General features: G+C 60.5%; 1 protein-coding gene across 16 annotated transcripts in view; it reads right to left on the reverse strand.

Moving 5' to 3' along the window:
• RIPOR3 (RIPOR family member 3) overlaps window positions 1-20,732 on the reverse strand; it is a 106,081-nt gene that overhangs the window by 8,166 nt on the left and 77,183 nt on the right. For 12 of the 16 annotated variants that reach the window (XM_070486121.1, XM_070486123.1, XM_070486118.1 and 9 more), the window contains 15 exons: window positions 16,870-17,016; window positions 14,178-14,256; window positions 11,699-11,722; window positions 11,367-11,423; window positions 10,513-10,662; window positions 10,311-10,374; window positions 9,925-9,968; window positions 9,616-9,741; window positions 9,393-9,538; window positions 7,958-8,087; window positions 5,556-6,128; window positions 2,899-3,029; window positions 2,009-2,132; window positions 1,273-1,408; window positions 475-636 (listed from right to left, as the gene is read on the reverse strand). In XM_070486121.1, the coding sequence (XP_070342222.1) occupies window positions 475-636; window positions 1,273-1,408; window positions 2,009-2,132; window positions 2,899-3,029; window positions 5,556-6,128; window positions 7,958-8,087; window positions 9,393-9,538; window positions 9,616-9,741; window positions 9,925-9,968; window positions 10,311-10,374; window positions 10,513-10,662; window positions 11,367-11,423; window positions 11,699-11,722; window positions 14,178-14,256; window positions 16,870-17,016 (2,093 nt within the window). The remainder of the gene's footprint in view (window positions 1-474; window positions 637-1,272; window positions 1,409-2,008; window positions 2,133-2,898; window positions 3,030-5,555; window positions 6,129-7,957; window positions 8,088-9,392; window positions 9,539-9,615; window positions 9,742-9,924; window positions 9,969-10,310; window positions 10,375-10,512; window positions 10,663-11,366; window positions 11,424-11,698; window positions 11,723-14,177; window positions 14,257-16,869; window positions 17,017-20,732) is intronic. The other 4 variants (XM_070486128.1, XM_044748519.2, XM_014832575.3 and 1 more) reach the window with 1 other exon arrangement.

Below are 20,732 nucleotides of genomic sequence, written 5' to 3' on the forward strand. Positions count from 1 at the left end.
CGTGCCCGGGCCCGGCACCTGAATCAATCTGTAGGCCAGCGGGCAGCCAGGCAGCAGTTAGGGCCGCGTGAGTGCCAGAGCCACTGCCTCGAGGACGGCTGTCGCCCTCAGGTGTCAACCGAGGAAGATGCTCTCTGCCTTCTGAGGAAGAGGCCAGCAAGGCTTCAAGACCCCTTACTGGGCAGATCAAGTGGTGCCTCCTTCCCCATTGAGGCGCTTCCTTAACCCCTGAAGGTTCTGGGGGCAGCTATGGGCTTGGTCCCCAGAAAAACGCATCGTCCACTGCTACTGGGGCTTCGCGGCTCACACACCCCCTTTCTCTGCCCAGGAAGGGGAGCTGACATGCCCCAGCTGAGAAATGGCCGCTGTTTGGCCACAAGACGCCCTGCAGAGGTGAAGCCAGGGCCGCCCTGAGGCTGTGGGGAGGGGACAGGCCCCGGAGGCCGACGCGTCTCGTGGGGTGGAGGGAGCTACCTGTCTCCAGCTGTCCCGGATACTTCGCTCGGACTCGGCGCAGGAAGGTCCTCTTGAGCTGGTGCAGCAGTGCCGAGCCAGGGCAGGACAGGACCCCGCTGGGCCCCGCACACCCCCTCCACAGCCTCAGACACCCCTTCCTCTGGGCGGCCTGCGCAAGGACTGAAAGGCCAGGCTCAGATGCCCGGTGAGGGCCAGAGCTAGCAACGGGGGGCCCAGGGTCTCCTCTCGGACCCAGAGACTGGAAGGGGAGGGATGACAGAGCCAAATGCAGTGTCCCTTTTCCACCTTCCAGTGTGACACAGGACAGGCACCTGGCCTGGTCACCACCCACCGTCCTCACTACAACCCTGGGGTGGCTGCTGTCACCAGCTTCTCCTTGGGGACAAGGAGAGGGCCCTTGGGGGCAGAGGCAGAACTGAGGTCACGGCCACTGTTAATCTGAGTATACACTGTGTACCTGGAATGTGTCCTGCGGATTACTCACTGACCTCTACCCAGTGGCCTCCCCATTATACAGATGGGAAGCTGAGGCTCAGAGAGGTGAATCGTTTTCCTAGAGTCACACAGCTGACCAAAGAGCATGTGCTGCCAACTCCAAGGCTGTGTGCCCCCTTCCCGGCCCCTGCAGTGTGTGTCTCTGAGCCCGGCCCAGCCACTGTCCCCATGCCCAGCCACTATCCCCATGCACAGCCCCTGGCCTCCAGTTAACTTCGGATGTCCGGGAAGGGAGATGAGGCTCCCCTGGACTTCATGCCATCCACACGAGCAGCCCGTGGGTGGCAGGCAGTCACTTACTCTCTTCAACGCATGCCGCCTTGCTGGCCTTCTCAAAATCAATCACAGACAGCGTCTCCAGAACCCGCTTTTGCTGTGCAGCTTCTTCCAGAAGGCGTTCCTGGACCATCCTCGACAGATTAGGAGAGGCCAGTTTCTGGGAAGCAGCCCATGATGCTCCAGGTTAGCACAGAACATGCCGTCCGACATCGGCCATCATGACCACAGCCCCACCTTCCCTGTGCCCATCCTTTCTGTCTCATCCCCCCGCACCAAGGTGGCTGAGGTGATAGGATACAGGCCGGAGCTGCCAGGGGCTGCCTTCACCACCAGAAAGGGCGAATCAGACTGAAAGGAAAGCCAACCCACACAGAAAAGCAGAGCCGAGGGAGGGAGAGACACAGTCCTGATGACATTTGAAGCCCTGGATCCACCTGGGCCTGAAGCCCACCTCTGGGCCTTTCAATTCTGTGAGCCAGTAAATTTTCCTTTTTCTCGAGCCAGTTTGGATTGGAGTTCTGGCATCTACAGCTGAGAGTCGCAGCCACTGCCTTTGATTCAGGGCCAGGGCTGCATGAGAGCCACATGACTGTCCACCCAGGCCTGGCCTGGGCCTGCGCAGAGGGAGCTCCTCAGTCTCCCTGGCTCCCAGCGCCTGGCTCCCTCGCTCCTGCACCACGCTTCCCACCACCTTCAAGGTCCACCTTTTGCAGAGAGGACTCCCAACCCTCAGCCCAGGCCCCTGTCCCTCGGCCACCTCCAGCAGAGCCTTGCAGACTTGGAGGTGTATGGTGAGCAGCGTGTCCAGCTCCAGGGTGCCGGCCGTGAGCTCCCTGGACGATGCCTGCAGCGATGGCGCTGGGGGTGGCGTCCCGTCCCTCCTGAGTTGAATTGAGAAGAACTGGGTGAGCGCTCCGGGTGGCGGTTCCACTCCCTCGGAGGGTGGAGGGGCCCCCCTCCCTGCAGAGCTCTGACCAGGGGGCGGCTGCGGGCCCCAGGGCGGTGTGGTGGAGCTGAGGAGAACACTAAGGGGAAAGGAAGAGCAACAACAGGCGCACGACACAAACTCGGTGCCATGGTGTCCCCAGGCCTGGGGGGGCCACCGTCCGTGATGCTGGATAGGTCTGCCCCTTCCAGCCTCAGTTTACTCGTCTATAAAGTGGGGACAGGAGCCCCAGGCTCAGGCAGTGAGGGTGAATGAGATGCGCCCCACAGTAGAGCTGACCCCGAGGCCTGAGGAAGGATGGGAGTGACCCGGGAGTGTGGGGGCAGTGCCACCCCCCCGTGGGATGGCAGAGGAGAGGAGCAGTGGAGACACCTCTGTGCCGCTGAGATTGGGATGGAAGACGCGCTCGGGGCTGTGGAGGGGCGGCGGGGCTGGGGGAGGAAGGGCGCGGACGGGCAAGGGTGCAGGAGACGGGGGCACAGGGCGCCGCTGCGCGTTGGCTCAGTGGAGGACAGAGGTGCTACTGTGCGCTCAGCTTTTTATGATAAACAGAAAGCCCATTGCTCGTAGTAGAAGGCTCCGGGCCAGGCTGGGGTGTCCTCGGTCTGCAGTGGTCACCAGGGCCCTGCTCTGTGCCAGGCCATGGACACATGGGCTCTGGCGGTGGAGGCAGGGGCCGGAGCGGGCAGATGGGCACTCACCGTGGGCCCGGGGAGCCCCCGAGCAGGGCCAGACGGCGCGCACCCAGGTCGGCGTGGAGGAAGGCGAAGCTCTCCAGGACGCACTCCAGCAGGCTCTCGGTGGAGGCGCGCTCCTGGCAGGCGACCCGGGGCTGTGGACGATGGGGACCCTGAGGGGTGGCCCCTTGCCCGCCCAGCCCAGCACACCCACCTCCTAGCGGCCCAGCCACGGCGCCGTCCCTCAGTGGGGGTCCCGGTCTGCCAGGTCGGGACAGGCCGGGGTAGGCACTCCCCGAGGTCTGTCCTGAGTGGCCTATGACAAGGTGTGGTGCAAAAGCTTGAGGGAGACAGAGCTGAAAGCCTCCCCATCACAGACATCCACAGGGACGGGACAAGGGACAGGAGTGAGGGAGCGGTCTGGGGACCACGGAGAGCAGGAGAGCCAGTGCCCTCTGCTCAGCAGCCACCGCCAGAGAACAGGCCGGTGTGGCCAGGTCGTTCAACTTCCTAAGAAAAGCTGGAAACCTAGATTTTTGTGGGAGGCCACCCAGTTTATAAATAACAACAACTACCTCCAAATTATGTTTAAATATGGTGTGGGCCAGGCCAACACCTCTTCAGGGCTCCAAGGCTGCCAGGCGAGCCCCTCGACTCCAGGGGTCACTTCTCCCAGGGAACGTGAGAGAAGAGGAGACTGGAGGCAGACCCTCCCCGGGGAGGGGCCTTGGAACCACCGCTCCTGCCACTGGTGCTCAGTGCCTCCAGGTGACAGGTCCCTTCCTTGGCATCTAGAAATCCACGAATGGAAATTCCGGTCTTGTTCCGATATGTGGTGGGACTCCAGGGCTGGCTCCCGTCCCCGTGCCCAGCTCACTGGGCCTCGTCCCAACTAAGTGCGCCTAAGACATAGCCCGAGCAGACACACTGCCCCCGAGCCAGAGCTGGGGCCCTAAGAGGGGGCCCCAAGAGAAAACCTTGAGCAACGGGAGAGTAACAAGGCGAGTTGCAGAGGTTTCCTTTCTGGTAGAAAGTTTGTGTGTGCGCGCGCACGCATAGTTAGTTCTCATCGTTCGCAGTGGTTGTGGTCTCTAAAGTCGCCGCGGACACCGAACCGTTGCTCCTGGGGGTGCCACGGCCGTGAGCCTCAGGTCACAACATTTTCATCAACCATCAGCACAGAACCTCGTTGACGCGGGTTTCTGTTCAAAGGCGCTGTATTTAATATCTGCTGTTGACTGGCCAGCACTGAGCTCACAGCCAGCAGCACCGTGACCCGCGCCGGAGCCAGCTGACAGAACGCACGCACTTTCTCCAGAAGGCCCATCACCGCTCCCTGCGCTTGGGGATGCTGGACGGCACGTCAGCATGCCGCTCATGGGCCGTTGTAAACAGTGGAATCGCCAAAAACAAGTACAACCATGTGAAAAACAGCACTAACTAGACTGAGGGGGACACTTGCATCCAGGTGGCCGACACGAGAAAGCAGAGCATCAGCGCGTCCCACCTCCGCAGGGATGCGCATCGGGACGTGGCGTTCCCCCTGCACACGCCCTCGAGCGACCATGGGGCATCGAGCATATTGACTTTGGGGTTACAGATAAATTCTAGCGAGTGGGTGAATTTGCAAAAACAGAACCCGTGAATAGTGAGAGCCAGCTGTATAGACTGAAATATATGCACGTACGTATTTACACACATAGAAGCGTGTGTATATTCTCTTTCAAAAGTCAAACTAAACCACAGCCTCTCCTCATTTGTTCTGTTCTAACTTGGTTTGCCAAACAAAGAAGTTCCTCAAAGGCGTTCAAAATTATTGCCTTCTTGCAGTCTTATTTTAAGATTTCTAGGTAAAGTGGGTATAATTTTTCAGAATACAGGTCTGTGGCAGAAGCTGCGTCGTGCCAACTCACGCTGTTCTATGTAAGAATGCTTTTAAGAAACACAAAAAGGTGACACCCTTTCTGCAATCCTTCTCTCCAGATCTTCCGGCAGGTCCTTTTTAAAGACCGCAGCGGTGGCCAACAGTCAGTCTGTTTTTAAAGTTCCCGGGCGTGGATGCAGGCTCAGCTCCCTGTCACCTGGCTGTGTGTGATGTGGGGGTGAACCAGCCAGGACTGAGTTTGGAAGAGACGGAAGCTACGGCAGTGCCCCTGCATCCTCCACAGGCATGGTGTTTGCATAAGTTAACTGCTGTGTCAGTGGGTGCTGGTGTTAGACATTTTATTTGACGTACATTTAAAGTTATGTAAACCAAAGAAAATGGCACAGTCTGCCCTGGCCTGCACCTCTGGACGCCACCTGAGAACGGCCCCTGGCGTGGGCCCTGTCGAGAAGCTTCCGTGTGGGGTGTGGCTCTGACCCTGAGAGCACCCCAAGCTTGGGATCTTAATGCCGAGCCGCAGCCCCAGCTGACCGGGTCAGAAGATGTAAGACGGGCTGGGTTCTGGCCAGGTCCACTCTGAGCCCCGACTTCCTCTGAGAATCCTCCTCCCAGCCTGATAAGCCTGCTGTCCCCACTTGGCAGGTGAGCAGACTGAGGCCCAGAGAGGAGACATCGCCCGCCCGGGTCACATGGCGTGAGGCAGGGAGGCCAGCCCAGGCTGGCTGCCCCCAGAACCCACTCCCAATCGTTACACCATCAGCAAAGCCAGGTGCTGCCCAGCAAAGAGGGGACATACCTTCAGCCGGTCCCTGAAGCCGAGGACCTGGTACTCCAGCTCCCGGAGCCGGGGCTGGGTGGAGTCCATGGATCCCAGTAAGTCCAGGACCTCCTGGAGGGGCCCCTCAAGGCTCTCCCCAGGCCCGTCCGCTCCGTGCCTGATTTCTCCTTCATCGGGGGCTTCCTGGCTCCCTGAGATCCTGTGGTCTTGGAATGGGGAGCCCCGTGGCAGGGTGGGGCTCTCTGCTCCCAAATTCCTCCAGCCAGGCGGCTCCACGCGCGAGCCTCCGGCCAGGTGGGCCGCCTCTGGCAGAAGGCCCAGGACCGGGGGGTCCTCCTGAGCCTCCTCTTCAATGGAGGCGTTGGGGCCGATGGCCAAGGGCAGGAACCCCACATCTGAGGTGGACGCTGATGTGCTGGTCTCAGTGTCCCGGGGGTCCTCGGAGCTGAAGGAGTCCATCTCAGGCAGCTCCTGACTGTGGCTCCGCAGGCCGGGGCCCTGCAGGTCACTGTCAGACAGGCAGCTGAGGACGGAGGTGGCCCTCGGCCTACCCACCAGCAAGGCCTGCTGTGCTGGCTGCTGCAGGACAGACTGGAGAGAGAGACATAGGACCTGCCTCACCGGCCATCCCAGGGACGCCCATGGCTGCCCCGAGGCCCCCACAGACGCTTGCTCTGCACGCTCACATTCTCAGGATGACTGAGGTCCGCCAAGGTGATTGGCGACCCAGAGGTGCTGCCAGGAGCCTGGAACCTCTCCCTGTCGCCGTCACCCCTGTAACTCACTCCTTTCCAGCCCCAGTGGCCTCCTTGCTGTTTCTTACACCCTCCAGGCTCATTCGCAGATTCCCACCTCAGGGCCTTTGAACTGACTATGTTCTCAGCGTCACTGATGGGTGACGTTCTTCCCCATGTGTTGTGGCTTGTGCCCTTGCCCCCTCAGGTCCTTACTCAGATGTCACCTTTTCTAGGGACCTTTCCCTGGACACTTTATCTTAAATAGTAACTCCCACCTTGCCCTGGTGGTCCCTTCCCCCACGCTGGATTTCCCCCTGCTCCTGATGTCCTCACCTGGCCTAGAGCCTAGCCGTGGTTTTGAATGAGTGAGTGAATGAAGGAGTGAGGACCTGGCTGTGGTACGCACTGAGTGTTCATCCTCTGAAAACAGCAGCTGTCCTGAAGCATTCAGCGGTCACCCGCCCTAAGGGGCTTCCGATCCCACTGCGTTCCACCCTCGCCTCCAGGAGGGCGCAGCGTTCTGACCTCTAGAGGCCGGCCCGGGCCGGAGCAGAGGGCAACGATCTGAATGCAGGCGTGCGGCACAAACCCTCGCCCTCTGCGTGTCAAGCAGCCCCAGCATCACGGTCGATGCTCCTGCTGCCCCGCCTCTTGCCTGGCCTCCTCTCAAGCACTTCTCGTTATTCATTCATTTACCCCTCACAAGACCCCATCAGGGCAGTGCTGTCATTCTCATTTCTCTGATACAGAAATCGAACTCCAGAGAGGTTGAGCAACTTGTCGAAGGTCACACTTCAGGTAAGAGGCATAGACAGAATTTGAACCTAGGCTGTGGGGCTCCAGAGTCCATGCTCTCCACTATAGATGACATGTCAACCGAGATGCGCTGGCCCCCATGACCAGACAGTCTTCTGTAAGCGCACAGGTTGCTGGGCTCGTGTAAAGCCTCGCTCCCCGCTGAGGGTCCAGCCCAGCGTCACCCTCCCCGCCCCCGTCTCTCTGCCTAGACTCTTGCTGGGGCACGCGCTGTGGGGAGGCACTCGCACTCGGGTGGAGGGACACATGTGCAAGGTTCTTCACTGCCCTGTCGCTGGCGACACCAAAAACGCAAGCAGCCTCAATGTCTCAAAGGAAGTAGGATGCAGCCACACATGCACGTGGCGCGGGAGAGACTGAGGGAGCCCGGGACAGGGGGCTCTGCTCTGCCGCCCGTGCCTCACGAGGCTAAAGAGGCTGCTCTGGAGGGGGAGCCGGAGGAGGAGGCGCCCCGGCTGCCAGGCGGCACGGAGCGGATCCAGGGGAAGGCGACCACAGTGGTTGCCGCTAGGGAGGGGACCAGTTCCCTGGCGGCCGCAGGAAAGATGTTTCACTGTACACGGTCTCAGAGTATTACCTGCTAGAAACACATACTGCGTTCAAGTTTGAAACAAACGCATTGGAGGCCCAGGCCACGGCTGGGGCGGTGGAACCGTCCAGAGAGCCCATCCCAGGCGCCCAGGAACCAAATCCAGAGGCCCCCAGCGTGGAGAGCCAGCAGCAAGAGGAGAAAGCACAGAAAACACCCAGGAGAACCCCAAGGAAGGGAGGCTGAGCCCAGGCTCGCTACTTCTGGAGGTGGCCGCTGCTGGCCCAGCCCCCGTGCCGGCTCGGAGAGCACCCCCCAGGCCCCACAGGCTCACTCACCAGGTAGTATCTCTCCCGGAAGCTGGGGGTGCTCGGGGGCGTCCAGTTGTACAAGGAGCCCTTCCTGCTCCCCAGGGAGAACTTGCCCGTGGGGCTGGGCGACACCAGGAAGCTCTCGGTGTCAAACGGGCTGGAGGAGAGGACAGGGGTCACCGGTCCTGGGAGGACATTGGCACAGACAGGACCCAGGGGTCTCAGGAGGATGGAGGCTGGGGGAGGCGCAGGGCCTGGCCAGTGCCCAGGAACTCAAGGTCCCCATTCGCAGCCGTCTGGGAAACGTCTCTCGGCCTCCAGCACGCTGAGGCCCTTGGCCGGATGGCACATGTGAGGGACACCCCGCTCAGAGGCCCCTCGAGCAGCTCAGCAGGTGAGCGGTGGCCGCTCAGTTCTGCCATTGTCTGGGTAGACTGTGTCCCCACCCCTCAGATTGCTCATCTGGAAGGGGCGCCACTACAGAAGGATGTCGTGTCGGCCCCGTGACGGGTGAGGCTGGGTCCACGGCAGGGTGGGGGGGTGACGCTCAGCCTGGCGCAGGTGGGCCCACGGGCAGAGGCCCTGCAGCCCTTCCAGGACACCTCCCCTGCCCGCCCAGGGCCCGGCCGAGGTGGTGTGGCGCTGGCAGCCCTCTGCCCTGTGTGCTCCAGGGGGCTCCCAGAGCACGTGCTCCGGCCCCTAGACAAATGGGGACACTGAGGCTGGGGTGACCACTCGCCCAAATTCACCTGCCTCCTGAGAGACAGCAGCAGCTCTGGGGCCACGCCCAGACACCCACCCCAGGGGAGTGGGGACCGGCCCCCGCTGGTCAGAGTGAGCTGCAGGACAGGCAGCCCAGCCCAGCCCCTTGGTGCCTGCTGCATCTGCCCTGGGGAACGAGGGGAAGGGTCCGTCGAAATGCAGGGTCTCACTGGGGAAGAGAGCGCTGTTGCCCACCCGCCCTCTGGGAACCACCCGCGGCCACTGAAATGCAATGCTCAGGGCAGCACCCCCACCCCAGGCAGGAGCGTTCCATGAGTGTCCCCCATCCACGGGTCTGTGGCCCAGGGGGCACTCAAGGTGACCGATCAGCCTGAGCCCGCTGGGCAGCAGGGGTCAGAGAGGACTGAGGTGCGGGAGCAGCAGGGAGCACCATCCTGGGCAGAGACAGCCCCTCCAGGGAGCCCAGCCCAGGGGGCCGCTTGGCTCTTGAAAAGCCACTCGTTCCAAAGTGAGAAGGAATTACAACTCAGAGGGGCGAGGCCTGCCAGAGGGTCTGGCCCAGGCCTGTCCCTGGGGCAGGATGAGGGCAGGATGCCCATGTGGATGCTAGTGCGTGGTCAGGCCACCAGGGGGAGCCAGCAAGGGCCTGTCTCTTCTCTCTGGGTGGGAGTCCCTCGGTGGGAGCTTGGGGCTGGCCTTGGGGTGGGGCAGCAGGGCTGGGGAAGTGGCCCCTACTCACTTCCACAGCACCTCCAGCTGCAGCTTGATGGTGCCCAGCTCTGTGATGTCCACCACAATGACCTGCGGCCGGGTCGTGAAGAAGTCGGCGATGTCACATGTCACTGTGCCCACCGCCAGCGAGCTCAGGCCCCGCAGCTCTGTCACCTGGGGGATGGGGAGTTGTGGGTGGTCTCCGATCGGAGCCCCTGGGTGCCCCGGCCCTGCCCCTAGGCCCCACCCACCTTGATCTCGAGGTTCTCGTGCAGGGTGGGGATGAAGGCCTTCTCCTCTTCCTCCCAGGTCTGACTGTCATCCGACTCAATCCGGCCCTTCAACCTCCAGCGCTGGCGGCCCAGGCGCATGAGCACCTGTGGACGAGGCCCAAGAAGGGACAGGTCAGCCCCAGGTGGACGCCCCACCTGCCAGGGGGCCCTCCCTTCCAGCCAGGTGGGGATGGGGACAAACCCAGCTGGGACCCCAGTTCCCAGCAGCTCCCAACCCCCAAGGCCTGGCGGGGAGCCCTGAGGACTGACCCTAGAGGGTGGCCATACCTCGTACTGGTCTCCAGGACAGAGGCGTGCATAGCCCACCAAGCCTGGAACACAGAGACGGGCTGATCTCCTCTTGCCCTCCGCTGCCCCTGCCCGTGGACCACAGGCCCTCACCGGGGATGCCCCCTGCCCCCACCCAAGGGTAGGTAGCAGCTTCACGGAGGGATAAGCTGTCATGACGGACACTAGCCAGGCCTGGGCCCTCACATCCAACTCACAGAGGGGACGGGACTTTCCCAAGGTCACATGTCACACGAATGGGAACCCAGGGCTGGGCCTGGACCACTGGGAGTCTGACCAACCCTTGACCCTCAGCAGAAGTCCGGGAGCCCCAGAAGTTCTGACACCCCACCCAGACTGGCCTCTGCCCCTACTCAGCTCATTACCTTTCATCCTGACGTGGAACTCGCCCAGGTGAACCTCCAGGGCCCCCTCGATGAGCCACATGTCCTGCAAAGCCCCACACAGGGCGCTCGCCGCTGGCCCGGGATTGGCCGCGGGGGAACGCACAGACCCTGCCGTCAGAGGCCCATGGGCGGAGAACCATCTTCCCCGGGGCCCACCCCAGCCCCCAGCGCCCGCGCCCACCTCGGTGCACTCCTGCAGGCTGCGGTCCAGCTCCTGCAGGCTCTCCCGAGAGGCACGGCTGGGCGGGCACCGGGAGAAGGCACGCTGCATGTTGGAGGCGCCGTCGCGCAGGCGGCACTGGATGCAGTAGCCCTCGTAGAGCTCATCCACCTGTGGGCACAGGCCGCTGGGTGCCACCCGGGCTGGGGGGGCAGGGCCCCAGGGCCACCTGCCACCCTCACCCTCGGAGAGGCTGCCCCAGCTGACATCCCCACCCCAACCCCTGATGGCATCGCACCCTGCACGGTCACGCTCTCGACTCTCGTTCCCCCACCCCATAGAGGGTGAGCCCACGGGGGCAGGGACCACGTCTGCCTCGTCCACTCCATATCCCCACACCTGGCAGCGGCTGGCGTGCAGTTGGTGCACAATGAAAACTAGTGAACTGGACAGGGAAGGCGTCACCCCCACCCCTGCCTGAGTTTTCGGCTATAAAACAGGGGAGGTGGGTTCCTCATGTCCTGGGGGAGAGTAAAGCGAGATCTTGGAAGGGTCTACAGACTTTAAAGCTTAAAGGACTTGCTGTGCGACTTTGGGCCAACCCTTGTCCCTCTCTGGGCCTCCACTCTCCCATCACTACAATGGGAGTTTGGACTCAACCTTCCCAGCCCTCTGAGACCAAGCATGAGGTTTTGCTGTCTAAACCCCACAGTCCACCCCTGGTCCCCACCTCAGGGCTCGGCCCTGCAGCCCCGGCTCCTCTTCAGCTTCCTCCAGCCGCCCAGCACCCGGAAGGCTGGGAGCTAACCCAGCGGAGGCCCAGCCAGCCCAAGACTTCCCCGGCCCCAGCCTGCGGCACGGCAGGGCCCACTGACCTTGCTGATGTGAAACTCCATCTTCCGGATGTGCCTTTCCACGGAGCGCGTTTGCTTCTCCAGAAAAAGAAAAGATGCTGTAAAGGGGCCTGCCCCCCCCACCACCCGGCTCTGCCCCCCTCCTGCAGGTCCTAACACAGAGAACTGGGCTCGAAGCCAGGCCAGCCCCTCACCATCCCAGGGGAGGGCTCATCGGTGAGCCTCAGTTTCCCCATTTGTAAAACGAGGAGGTGGCCGGAGGATGGAATGCGAACAAAGTTGTTATACTCGTCAGCCAGGCCCAGCCTCGGCCCACGTGCCTCACACGTGCAGACAGGGGAAGCCTCACTCACCTTGTCCAGGTCGTAATAGAAAGCCTGAGGGGGGAAGGAGAGAGGAGAAGGGTCAGCGATCCGGACGCTCCTCCAAGACGCACGAGACTACATTGCAGGGGTGCCTGAGCTCAGAGGACAGAGAAGCCGGCAGCCACTCCATCCTCTGAGGCCTGCAGTCAGCCGGCCATGGTCCAGGCCACAGAGGAGGAGTGAGTACCCACAGGCACTTCGGGAGAGGCAGTTCTAGGCCTGGCCCGATTTCCCAGCTGTGTGTCCCAGGCAAGTTACTCCACCTCTCTGAGCCCCTACCTGCTTATGTAAAAGGGGGTAGCTGTAGCACCTGCCCGAAAGGAGTGCTATGAAGAATAAAGAACACAATAAGCACTCAACAAAATGGGGACCATCGTGGTTCATTGTTTAGGGGATGACTTCAGCCATGACCAGAAGAACCGAGAGTGGGCAGAGGGCACCGCCCACGAGCTCCGGCCTTAGGAAATGGCAATGTGGACCGTTCAGCCCCGCTGGGGCCGGGGTGCTGCCAGTGAAAAGAACATACTGTCAGAGCCAGCAAGTCTTTGTTAACGGGCTGGATGGTAAATATTTTAGGTTCTGCAGCCACATGGTCTCTGCCGCTGTGGCGTGAAAGCAGCCACAGACGGCACGTAATGACGGGTGTGGCCGTGCGCGGATAAAGTTTGTTTCTAAAAGAGGCTCTGGTTTGCCCACGTGGGTTACAGTCACCGTGTCTGGGCCCGGAGGAGTCTCCACAAGGTTGACGATGCACCAGGAGAGACAGCGGGATGCAGGAGAGGATGTGAGCGAGATTTCATCTTTATGAGACAGCCGTGGACCAAACCCTCTGTGCACATCTGTACGTGCGATTATGTGACCAGGGAGAAAATACGGAAAGGTAAATCCTAGACTGTGTCCTCAAGGGTTAACAGAGAAGATGGGGCCTCAAGCAGAAAGGAAAGATGGGCTAAACCCCTGAAAGTCTGCATTTTCCTGTGTAAGCTTTTATGTGAAATTGTACGCCTGGGATTACGATATGAAAACTCCGTGTAAGAAATAAAGAAATGGGAACGTCCCCAAGCCTTTGGAAAGAAAAGTGACCGCACAGCAGCCTCTCAGAAACCGAGAACCAGCAGCTTCCAGGGAGGCAGGACCCCAGGCCTGTCATCCGGCTGTGCAGCCCCAGTGGAGTGGCTGCCCCGTCCCTGGCCTAGTGTGCCCGTGTGTGAAATGAGAGCAGCTAAAACATATGACCCCTTAAACCCTCGCCTCCCTTAGAGTCACTTCTAGGTCCAAGAGAGACGGGCCGTGAGAACCACTGAGCCACATGGGAGGGTGTGGCGGGCGCTGGGCTGGGTGGGGAACAAGCAGCGGGATCCTGGCACCATCCGCGCTGACCACCCGCCCACCAAGGGCAAGAAGGGGGCCAAGGAGTGACTGAGCCAGCCAGCCAGCCTTCCCCAAGGGGGCCGGCCCACTCGTGAGGCTGGGGGCCCAGCCTCCCACCCCTCCGACCTCCAGGGTCTCCTCCGCTGGAGCTCGATCCGGAGGAGGCTGGATGCTATTTTGAGAGAAAGACCCGTTTCCCTCTCCCGGTCTTTGCAGTCCCTCACGGAGCGGGTGGCCTGCTCCGGGCTCCGGGCTTTGGTGGAGGGGTGCTGGAACCAGCAGCAAGGCCCCCTGGCTTTTGCTTCTAGAAGTCTAGTCGCACTAAGGATGGGAGGGTCTTCCTGAGACTGGAAAGAAAGAGCCTCTGCGGAGGGACAGGATGCGGCAGGGCAAGCAGGGACCCTACGGACCCCAGTTACATGGAAGTTCCCCATAAACAAGCAATCTTTTTTTTAGTATGTGTCCCAACCATTGCCCAGAACGTACTTATACTGGAAAATTTTGTTGTTTATCTGAAAATCAAATTTAACTGGGCATCCTATTTGTTTGCCTGTTTGTTTCTGGTCTTGGTTTGGGGGTCTCTTTTTTGCTAAATCTGGCTCTGCTAGGGGGTGAGTCTGGAGCCAGCCACGCCCTCCAGATGGCAGGAGGACCACAGAACTGCTGGATGTTGGGGACGCAGGCTTGGTGGAGCCAGCGTCAGGGCCACTGTGACACACCCAGAGTCGATGCCCAACCCAATTTCCTGGCATCGCAGAAGCCGCCCGGATGGCAAGGCACCCAGATGGCCAAGGCCTGGGAAATAGGGCATCGAAAACATGCGCGCCTCTGGGCACCCACCTGCCCTAGGGCGCTTCTAGACCCAGAGAGGACGGAGCTGAGCCCTAAGACACAGGATGACCTGCGGCAGTATGGCGGGGCGAGGGGGCGGGGGGAGCTTCCCACCAGCCTGTGAGGTTAATTCGTCGTAAACTAAAGTCCCTTCCCTGCCCTCTGAGTTCTGAGACGGGATTCACACCCAGATACAGGCAAGGGGGTGAGAGGGGTCCGCCCTGAGCCCCGCCGGCTGCGGGGTGGGAAGGGCAGGAGGTCTCACCAGCCTGGAATTCCTGCGGGCGTCCTTGTGGCGTCCTGACAGGTACCCCAGCTCGGCCTGCTGGACGCACAGATGCTCCCTGTGAGGGGACGAGGGCAGAGTTTGAAAAGGAGCAAGAAGAGGAAAAGAAACAGGCGGACGACCAGTGCTCCCCAGTGGGGCGGCACCAGCGGTGGTCCTAGCGGGCTCCGAGTTCAGAGGGCAGAGCCATCACTGCCACCCAAGCCTGGCCCAGCCGCTCGGCCTCCACGTCCCACATGCCGAGGGCTGCCTGCCCGGCGCTCTGCACAGTGGGGACTCTCTCAGGTAATTCCCCAAACAGTCCCATATACAGGCGCTACTGCTGTGACACCCATTTTAGAGACAGGCCGACTGACCAGTGACGACACCCAGTCACCCAGCACAGGGTCACACGGCAGGAAGAGGCCGAACCAGGTCTGAAACCAGGCAGCGGGCTCCAGGGGCCAACACCTCCACCGCAGCCCATGGGGAGGTCAGCGAGAGCACGCCTCCCTCACAGATGCCCGGGGCCAGGGCCGGAAAGGGCCTGGAAAACCCATTCTAGAAAGCACAGAGTTGTGGGCCGAGAGGGGACATTTCAAGTTGTGTTTTCTAGCCAGAGAGATTCGGACAGGAAATCCAAGATCTGGACTTGGGGGCCGGAGTGGGGGCCCTATCTTGCTCCATCATAAATTTGCTGGGTCACCCCAGGAAGGTGACTCACCCTCTCTGGGTCCACCTATACCACCTTCTGCCAGGCCACTGCTTGCTCAGGAGTTGAGCTCCCCGGGAAGAATGGGATGCCATTGACCCCAGATAAGTCTCAAACATATGGGGTCACCAGGAGCTGTCCCGGGAGACAGTCGCCTCCGGGGAGGCCTCCGCCCTCCAGGCACACACCCCAGCGCCTACTCTGCACCAGCGCCGGGCCAGGCATGTCATGCCCATCGTGGGAGGAGCGCGAGGGAGGCCCCCTGGGTGGGGAGCCAGGCCCCGCCAGTGGGGGAGGTGACATTGGCCCCGAGCCCAGGGGGAGCAGTGGGTCAGGCCAGCATCTGCCCAGGAACCCCCGCCCCGCTTCCTGGCCATGCGATCCTGGGCAAGTCGTTTTCTATTGTTGGGACGCAGTTTCCTCGCCTGGAAAAGGAGGCTGAGATTTCTCACAGGGCTCTTTAGAGGTTCAAGGACAGGATGAATATAACGCCTCGAATAAGTCGTGGCTGCTGCTGTTGTCAATCAGAGAGGGTGACGAGGTGGAGGGCAGGGCGCCCCAGGAGCAAAGAACAGCATTCACCTCAATAAACATGCGTTGGATGAGAGACCCGGGGAGCCGCAGCCCCCGTGACGCGACTCTCCACTGCCCGGGTGCTGTTTCGCAAGACCAAGGCACAGACTCATGCGGGAAGAGCCAAGGCACATTTGTGGATAGGCTAAGGCCCGGTGGGGACAGGAGTAAATAATGAAAGAAAAGTCTGGAAAGGTCGAAGGTCAGAAAGGACCCTGAATGCCCCCCAAGGGCAGTAGGGAGCCACGGAAGAGATTAGAGCAGAGGAGGGAGGGGCAGGGGGAGGAGGGGCGAGGTGGGGGCTGTGAGAGCAGCAAGGAGGCTGCTGCCGCAGACCAGGGATGGAGGAAGTGGCCTGCACCGGCGCGGCGCGCCGGGGAGGAGGAGGCAGGACGGAGGGAGAAATGTGCAGGGGCTTCTGGCAGGAGAGCCGCAGGCGGCACAGCCAGGGAGGCGGGGCGGCGTCAGGCAAGGATGCTGCGCTTGAAGGCACCAGAGCTGTGAGCAGCCACGCAGCCCAGGCCTCGAGCTTGCTCCCGGGCCCCACTGTGCTCACCACGTTTCTCTCTGGGCCCAGACCTCTTCCACGGTCCCCAGATCTGTACCAGCTACCGCCTGTCCTCTCCTCGTGGACAGCCTCTCTACCCCGTCCCCCACCCCCACATCCCATCCCGCCAGCAATCCTGTCCCCTCCACCTTCGAATGTATCCCAAAGTGGCCCTGTCTGTCCCCACTAGGATGCCAGCTCCAGGGGTCAGGGATTTTTGTGTTTCTGTGCGCCTGGCACTCCATAAGCCCTCAATTAAGACACATGGAGGGAGTGACTGAATCTTTCTCTTCCAGCCTCTGTCCAGCTCAGTCAGTCTGCCCTTCACTCAAATCCAGCCCCCCCGACGTCCTGCTGCTGCGCACACGCCCGCCTCAAGGTCTTTGCACCTGCTGTTCCCTTTGCCTAGGATGCTTGTCCCCCAGAGGCCAGCATGACGCTTCTTCTCAGACTGTTGAGGTCTCAGGAACCATTGGGACCTCCTCAGTGAGTCTCCTTGGGCCACCCTGTCTGACAGGCCTTCCACGCGCTGTCTCTCCATCACCTTTCTTGACTGCACTCAGGGCTGGTGGAAGTTACGTTATTGTTCACGTTCCTTCTTTACTGCCTCTCCTCCTCTGCACTCTAAGCTCTGTGAGACCAGGTCCTCCTGCCATATTTGCTGTGTCCCCAGCACCCAAGGACGGGGCCAAGCACGTGGCTGCGCTCAGGACATGCTTGTTGACTGAATGAATAACTGGGAGCTCCCTCTGTGGCCTCTTACAGAGAAGACCCAACCACGCTCCCCAGGAGGAAGCAGAGAGGAGCAAGCAGGTGAGCCCCAAAACACACTTTTTAGAGGCAACAGCACTCGTCCTTACTTGAGGCCTCTCTTCAGTGCTTCGAAGATCTTCTTCACCTGCTGCGGCTTGGGGTCGGGGCCCACAGACCCCTTCCGCAGTGTGCCGTACATCTTGGAGGATTTCGCAGGCATCCGAGATCTCACTGAGTTCCCGTGGATGGACTTTCTGTGAGAAGGAATGGAGGGGTCAGAGCAGAGGGATGGACAAAGCCCATCCAGGGGCAGGCACTTTGGGAACAGAGGCCCTGGCCCCAGGCAGTCAGGAGACCTGGCTCAGGCCCACCCCATCGCCAGCAAGCTTCATGGTCTTGAGAAAGTTGCCTAAACTCCCTGGGCCTTGGTTTCCTCATCTGTAAAATGAGGGCTTGGATTTGAGGATTAAAATAATAATAATAATAATAACCGGATATGAGAAATTAACTTACAGTGAGAAATACAATCGAGCAGCCCAAATGCCAATGTCCTCTGTTCAGCATGCTCTGTCTGTGTAGGCAAAGCAACGTGGGAGGCCAAATCGTAGTCCTGTGGTGTACCCGTTGGGTGGGCACCCAATGGCTTTGCCTGCCCAGCTGCCATCCCCCTCCCTCTGTTAATAGCACCTCACTTTCCTCTGGGGCACCTCTCCAACGCTGCTCTTTATACATGTGGTTTGGAGGGAGATGGCCTAACAAATCACCACACACACACACACACGCACACGCATACATGCGCATTCTGAGGCACACCCATGTCCCAGTCCTGGGATGGTCAACATATTCTACCCCCGGCCCAGGGAGAGGCACGGGACACAAGTCCAGCCAGGAACCCTGCCAGGAATTCGGTTCCAAATTCACTGGAGGGGGAGGTTCTTCCCACCAGCATGTCTCATCTCAGGGAACACACACCCGGGGCTTCCGGCCACCTCCTTTGCCACCATGTAGGGAGAATGGAGCCAACACGGAGAGAAGCAGGTGGAGACCGCCCAAATCCACATGACGAGTTCCTGGATCCAGCTATGCCTGAAGCTAGAGCTGTCCATGGACTTTCGGATACATACCACTTGGTTCTCTTTTTGGCTTATGCCTATTGGAGTTGAGAGTGTGGACTGGATGATCCTAGGAACTAATGTCTCCCGGCTGGGACAGCTGTGTCTCTCAGCCTTCCAGCATTGATCGCAGTTGTGCAGGGCCAGGGTGCCCTCGTTACACTATGGAATTGGTTTCGTTGGCATCGAAGCCCCCTCTAGAGTCTTGTGATGCTGCACCTTGTCCACTCAGCTCGGGACTGGGGCTGGCTGGCGCAGCCTGCACTCACCACCAGGCGTGTTTAAGTCCATCTCATCCTCTAAAGACACTGCCCCCCGACCCCGTGGCCTCATGGCTGCCTTCTCACAAAAGAGACAAGGGAGTGACACGTAAAGCCCACCGCTGGGTCAGTTTCTTAGAGGGGAGCTGCTAGCCGTTCTCTCCCCATCCTCCCCTGGTGCACAGCTTCCACCGCGTGCACCAGGGCCCCACGGCGATGGCTGAGCATCAAGAGGGGAAGAAGGACCCTGAACAGCCTGGCGAGCAGGCCACCCACGGCTCCATGCTGTCAGCAGAGAGGGAGGAATAAGCGTCTCATTTAAGCCCCTGTATCTGGGGGTTCCTCGTTAAAGGGACTTCCCCTCTACACTAACACGCCACCGAGCCTCAGTTTTCTCATCTGTCAAATGGGAAAACCATGGAACCTCCATCAGAGGGGGGTGCTAGGAATTCTCTCAGATGCCAGGTCAAACGTTTGGACAACGGGAGCACTTTGTAGGTGCTTCATAAATGTTTGCTCTCATAATGTTAATCACAGCCTGTCTGCATCCTCCCTGCACCCGCAGCCTGGGAAGCCGTAGGTGCTCAGCAAACGCCCAGCTGAACTGAACAGGGAAACAGAGCACGCCAGGGGGCCCGGAGAGCAGACAGATCCCGGGACCCACGGTGCTCAGCTGGATCTGGAAGGAAGAGCAGAACCAAAGGTGCGCCCCAAGAAGTGTGTTCCAAGTCGGGGCACAGAGTGAGCAAGGGGGGAGAGGAGGCGCTAGAAGAGTCTGTGTGTGACGGGCGTGCGCGGACACGAGGAGCGGACACAAGCTTGACTGAAGCGGAGGCGGGAAGATGCTGGAGGGGCCGGACCATCTTGGGACCCCAGGATGGGCGGGGGGAGGAGAGGGTCAGCTCCCAGGGAAAATGCAGCGGCAAAGACCTTGACAGTGACAACTAACATCTCCGCAGAGAAACTAAACTCGGGCCATGTCTATCGGGCCACCAGACCCGCCACCACCACGCAGCCCGCGGGCCCGGGGAGCTCACTGATAACCCGAGGAGAAGGTGCGCGCTGAGCGTCTGCTGTTGCCCGGCGCTTGCTTGGGGCTCTGTATAAATATCAACTTCCACAACCATCCTGGGAGGCAGGTATTATTAACCCCATGGCAAGGGAGGGAAACTGAGGCTCAGACAAGTGACTTGCCCCAGATCACGTAGGCGGCGGAGCAGGGATCCAAACCCAAGTGTCTGCAGACCTCAGCCTGGGATTGTAACCGCCCAGCGGGGCGCAGGGGCAGGATCCCCTCGGGGTCCTCAGAACCGCCTGGAGGACTAGTCAGACTCAGATTACTGATCCCCCAAACAGGGTTCTAACGTGTTCTCAGGTGCTGCCAATGTTGTTGCTCCTCGGATCACACTTTGAGGACCACTGTCTGGGATTCACCGTTTCCACTTCACTCCGAGACGTCCTCCTGCTGGCAGCCCAGCTCCCGGTCTCCTTGGGAGCCCGTCACAGTCTGCTGCCCTTCGAGGCCTAAAATCGAGGGCACAGGACTCCTCCATTCCTTCGAACACCCGGCCCAGGCTTCCTCCGGAGCCAGGCGCCGAGATGGGGGCCCAGGGGCCGGAGTCCCACCCTCAAGGACCGCCGGCTGGAGAGCCAGGAGGGGGCAAGCAGGACACAGCTCCAGCTCCTTCGCCAGGCCTGGGAGAAGGGCCACGGGGCTGCCACCAGGCCCTGGTCCCCGAGAGGCTCCTCGGGTGGCCAGGCTGTGTTTCCAGCCCAGCCAGATGCTGCGCATTCCACGCGCCGACGCGGACACCTGCTGTTGACTCAGTAGAGAGGAGCTGTGCCGGCCGCCCCTGCTGACGGGGACCGAGCCCCAAGCCCCGGGTTCCCCACACGGCTGCTCGGCTGTGTCACAACAGTATGCCAGGAACACGGATTCCAGGCCCGCTGAGAATGGGGTTCAGAGGATGCTGCAGCCGGGAAAGACCTGGAACCCTGCCTTGGACCCTCAGGCACCTCGCCAAGCTGGGAGCCCACACTGTTTGGTGGGACACACACTCCTGGCCAGTCACCCATGCTCAAACCCCAGCCCCAGAGGTGACAGGTACTTAACCTGGGGAGTCTCAGTTTCCTCATCTGCAGAAGGGGCCTAGTCAGCCCCACGAAGCTGTCGTGAGATAGTCAGTTGCTCAGCAAGTATTTACTGAGCAGCTACTGCGGGCCAGATGCCATTCCAGGGGCTGTGGGGGAACAGCAACCAAGACAGACAAGAGCCCTGCCCCCTGAGCTCCCGTGCCAGCTGGGGCCACCGTGGGAAGCGTAACAAGCATAGGATCCAGACCCGACACCGGGTCTCTCTCTGGCTCCTCCAGTTACAAACTGTGTGACTTTGGGTAGGTTATCGAACCTCTCTGTGCCTCAGTTTTCTCATCTTTAAAATGAGGGTCAGAGAAAGGGTTCTTTGGGAGTTACACAAGTTAATAAGTGGTAAGGGCTTCGAGCCATGCCCAGCAAAGGGAACGGGAGATATATATGTAGGAGTTAAATAAGATAATAAAAAAAAAACCCCATATATCAGATAGTGCCTAGTGCGGAGGA

This window comes from Equus asinus, chromosome 15, assembly GCF_041296235.1.
Source record: "Equus asinus isolate D_3611 breed Donkey chromosome 15, EquAss-T2T_v2, whole genome shotgun sequence".
Lineage (NCBI taxonomy): Eukaryota > Metazoa > Chordata > Mammalia > Perissodactyla > Equidae > Equus > Equus asinus.